This window comes from Penaeus vannamei, chromosome 21 (assembly GCF_042767895.1).
Source record: "Penaeus vannamei isolate JL-2024 chromosome 21, ASM4276789v1, whole genome shotgun sequence".
Taxonomy (NCBI): domain Eukaryota; kingdom Metazoa; phylum Arthropoda; class Malacostraca; order Decapoda; family Penaeidae; genus Penaeus; species Penaeus vannamei.
Window position 1 is genome coordinate 16,012,452 of NC_091569.1, and position 5,000 is coordinate 16,017,451.

A 5,000-nucleotide genomic window follows, 5' to 3' on the forward strand; every position below is an offset into this window, starting at 1 on the left:
ATCTATCATTTACTCATTATTGATGTTCTAATGGGGTTTTACAACGTATAATATTTGTCGAAAGAATAACTATTCTCCAGTCGGGTACCAAACGCATACTTTTCCCCGCGCGGCCGGGCCGTCCTGGACCATGAAAATCGTCTTTTTAAATCTGCGGAATAACTCTACGGGGTCACGTAGCCAAATTTCACTCTCAGACCCCGTGGAAAGACGAAAAACAATTACATGGCGATGTGAAAGTATGTATATAAGGTATATGAGCATATATAGATAATTTTCGTGTACTCCATGACCTTTTGTTGATTTATATTATTACTTCTGTTTGTTTCTTTGTTTGTTTGTTGTTTTTTTGTTTGTTAGTTTGTGTTTTCTAATAAATCTAAAAGTTATCAACACATTTTAACGAGATTTTAACCAAAGGTGAGTTTTAACCTAACTTAGACGCTTATTGCAGTTTGGTGGTAATGCAGACCATGGTTTGGATCCAGGAATTTTTTTTTTTCTAACTCGAAAAATTATGAACAGATTTGAATAAAATTTTTACCAGAGGTTTGTCTTAGCCTAATTAATATTCCATAAAATTTTGGTGGTGACCCGGAACATTTGGCAAAACTACCTCCGCATGGGGAGGGGGGGAGGTTTGCATTTTCAAAATGTTTTGCTCATAGATTAAACTATGTATGATGAAAACATAAAGAAAGGAAAATACACCATATGAATAACATATCATGTTTAGTTATTTGTATGGAAAATTTCTTCATTGTCATTTTTTGGACGCTTGCCGGATTTTCAAAATTCTTCCGAAAAAAGAAGGTTGGTCTCATCTTATGTGAAATTTGATAAGCTTTCTGAAAATAACCTCATTTTTTAATTATCTCTAATCATTGCGTCACAACTGCCAATTTTCTAAGGTAACATCAAAAAAATAATATTTCAGTCGACATCGAAAATCGCTGCTACCACCTAAGAAATAACGGTCGGGCGTTGAAATTTTCAGGGGAGAACCGGGGGCCTAGAAACTCCTTGAAAATGCATTAAAGTCAATTTCGGCAAGAGGGGCGAAAATCGCCAAAAAATCACCAGACGGTCTCCTTAAGTGCCAAATGAGTCTAATCACACTCCAAGAGGTTTGTACAATTGTTGCTAGCTTTTTCCATCACCCAGGCCATTTTATTTGATGATGGCATGCTCATGTTACCTGGCCCTCGGCCCAGATTTTTCCATGACAGAATTATCACCTCACCTGCATTGCAGGGGTTAAGAAATACATCCATGGTAACTGTTCATACATCATGCATCATAATACCTAATATAACTATTGTTACGCATTTGTTGTTTCTGCAGTTGCTGTGTATGAGAGTAGTGTGCAATTATAAGAAAACATTCCAGAAGTATTCCACCTAATGAAAGCATCTCAGCTAGGGTCCAAAGAACAAACTTGTTTATTACCTAACTCTTTAGCAGTCCTGTAAGGATATACTATATGGGGTCAGAGTTAAAAACCACAGTATTGAATTACTAAAGAAAATAGTTTTCTGCTTATGGATGGAGCTCTTTTGGTTTATAATGTTGCCTTAAATCATCTTGGGTACTAAATGTTGCCTTAAATCATCTCATATCATTTGTCATCAATAAGATTCCTACTTGATGGCAACAAAAGACTGCCCGTTGTCATCCCAAATTGAGAAAAGATTTTCATATTCTCTTTGATACTAATATAGGCAAAAATATTGCTAACTTGAAACACCAATATTTGATGAAAGTAATGAGAGCAAGAACATGATTTGTGACACTGCTAATCAGAAGTGATAACTGCATTAGCAATATTTGTTTAGAGTATGATGGTAATAGCATTCATAATAGGATATGTGTTGTTGTTGATCAATTTCCCCATATCATAAACATTGAAAGAAAATCACTTATTGGACAATATATGTCAATGTTTCTCAAATAGGTGGCTTTTGAGCTTCATAAGAGAGCTGTCGGTTCATTTTGGGCATGAATCTGTCACCATTGCAGAAATAGCAGATTTCCTGTATCAATGTATCAGATTGAATAATGAAGTTCCCAGGCATTAAATAGTTAAAGAGACAATAGATAATATTGAATGTACTTACTATAAATTGTCATTATGTAATTAAAACAATGTATTTAGATTTTAAAAAAGACAAAAGAGGATATTTGATGTCGTTAATCTAAATATTTAGTATGTAGTTGATCCAGACATACATGCCTGGTGAAGGAATAAGAGCAGATCCCTTGGGCCAACCCTCAGAATAACACAGAACAATAATAGTAATAAAGTCTCCCAAATAATCTCACATTTCTTCCAGGTGTTACTTGTAAGTGTATTTATCTTTTTATTTATTTATTTATTTATTTATTTATTTTTTATTATTTTTTTTATTTTATTATTATTTTTTTTTGACTCATTGTCAACACACTTTTATAGATGGTTATTTTTCTTACTAGTTTCAACTTTATTGTTTTGTATTTCATTACGTATTCACTTTTTGATCATGTATATTTCAGAGGTATTTTAAAAATATATTTTTTTCATATCTTATTTGGTGTGTGCTAAGCATTCGAGATTGGTAGAAATGATAGTTATTTAAAATGAATGTAATAGTGAATATTTTGATTAACAAACTTGTTTGATCATCAGGTGATTAAAGGCAATTTATATAGAAACCTAGCTAAATTATCCATCCTTGTGTAAGGCCTGGCTCTTATGATGTCCAAATATTACAGTGCTTAATCATATGATTTCAGTAAGCAGGTGAGTTATTGATAAATATTTTTTGGCTTTGAAAGAAATATTTACAATTTATCAGTTGAAGTATTTATTTATGATAGGGTAAATAAACATTATTTTAAGAAATAAAATAAACTTCCCATTTCTTGAGGGAGTTACATGCTATTTTTCCTACTTTTTTATTTAGTTATTTGTTTTTTAGTATAAGCCTGTGACACAAGATATCATATATTTTTACACATTTTCAGATAAACCTGAGCCATAGATAGCATCAGTAATCACTCCCCGAGCCATAATTAGTAACCTTGGTCTCCAATCATCACTTTAGCATCACATATGATTAAGACTGTACACTGTGGTGCTGAAATGTAGAATATGCAGGAGAGAGTAAGAACTCTCCAGCATAGTTTTTTTTGTACCAGTGGAACTGTATCCAGTCTTGCAAGTTTTAAGTTTCTTGATATGAGATTATGATTCATGCATAAATTGTGATTGTGTTTGGCAAAGAAAATTTGAGAATATTTCAAGTGATATGTGTCTGACATGATTTTAGTGTAATTTACCTCTGAGGGTTGAAGAAAGTATGGCACTGTAAGGAACAGTGAGGGCAAAAGAAATCTCATTGGAAATAATTGCATTAAAATCTTTTGATGAAGAAAAATTGTATGTTGAATGTTTCTTACTTAGTCTTGATATGAGCTTTAATTACTGGAGCCTTTAAAAAGGCCAATGTGTTCTTGATTCTAGAACCTTTAATAACTATAGTTCACTGAAGAGAATCAAGGTTATAAATTTAGGGACACAGTAGTCTTGTCTTTCATGTTTATATGACATGTATAAAATGGTAGAAATGTTATATTTGCTTGTTAATTCAGAAACTGTTGTCTTGCATAAGGCAAGGAAAATAATTTTCATTTGTCTATTTATCAAATGATAGTGGACATCAAGTTTTATCATTGAGAATAGACTACTATTTGATGTGAGAGCTGTAATATTTTCATGTTCTTCATTATTATTCTTATAACTGCTGCATGAGACATATATGGATAAGAGAGCTTTGAAAAGACCTTAGATTAAATTCAAGAAATGCATTGCATGTTTCTTTAATGAGAATGATTGATTATATTGTTTGTTTTTTATGTTTTTTCCTTCTTTTCTAGAGAAGAAGCTAAAAACATGACACATCTTTCCAAAGGTTCATGTGTGTGAAATATGTAACAAATTCAATAAGCCTATGAGTGAATCTAGGGAAAGACAAAGAGACAGAGAAATGTTCTGATGTTATTACATGGGGATAGTCTTTCACAACCCTTTAATCCTCAAGAATTTTTTATTACAATGATGAAGGTTATAGATTTCTATATGATATAATAGTCATGTAAATCAGTAGACTAAGTAAGCTTTATTTGTGAACACATTTATAGTATTACATTTTCTAGCAAGTGAGTTATGGAAGGTATTGTTACCTCTTTGCTGAGTCGGCTTTAAAGGGCCGATGGTAGTTGTAACTGTGAAAATGTTTTGTTCCTAATGTATTTGGAAACTCCAGAAAATATATTAGCAATGTAACAGTCAGGTTTGTAAAACTAGTCTGTTTTCAGAGCTAGAAAATAGAAATCCTTCCTATAACCGGAAAAATTATTGCATCCAGATGTTGTGCATATTATTTGTTATCATCACTTCACCAATGCTGATATAAGATAAAGAATGTATCTTGAAAATTAGAGTGATACGTGTATGATTTGAATTCCAAAATTTGAAGAACTGTCTTTAGGAAAATGAATCATGAAGTATTTCCAGTGCATCACAGATATGCTGATTAGTTTTCTTGGTAAATCTGAATTATACAAATGTACACCCTGTTCATATTGCATAAGAAAATGAACTACTTTGATTTTTTTTGGTATTTTGTGCATATCATTGTACATTTAGCTATGGCAGTAAAGCTTTTGGTTGCACATCACTTACAAAATACCTGAAGGATTGAAATAATCATTTTATGGTTCACACACACACACGCACATGCACACGCACTTACACTCACACTCACACTCACACTCACACTCACACTCACTCACACACACACTCACACTCACACTCACACTCACACTCACACACACACACACACACATACACATACACACACACACACACACACACTCACACACGCACACGCACACGCACACGCACACACACTCACACACACACACTCACACTCATACTCACACTCACACTCACACACACA

At 32.9% G+C, this 5,000-nt stretch overlaps 1 protein-coding gene across 4 annotated transcripts in view; it reads left to right on the forward strand.

Annotated features, from left to right (window-relative positions):
- The window catches only part of LOC113805124 (ubiquitin-conjugating enzyme E2 Z), a 31,662-nt gene that overhangs the window by 25,514 nt on the left and 1,148 nt on the right, over positions 1-5,000 (forward strand). For 2 of the 4 annotated variants that reach the window (XR_011399387.1, XR_011399388.1), the window contains exons 7-8: positions 998-1,127; positions 3,004-4,908. Coding sequence is in view for 2 of the 4 variants with exons in the window: in XM_070135982.1 (XP_069992083.1) it covers positions 3,004-3,020 (17 nt within the window). In the remaining 2 variants the exon portion in view is untranslated. Of the gene's footprint in view, positions 1-997; positions 1,128-3,003 lie in introns of all 4 variants that reach the window. The other 2 variants (XM_070135982.1, XM_070135983.1) reach the window with 1 other exon arrangement.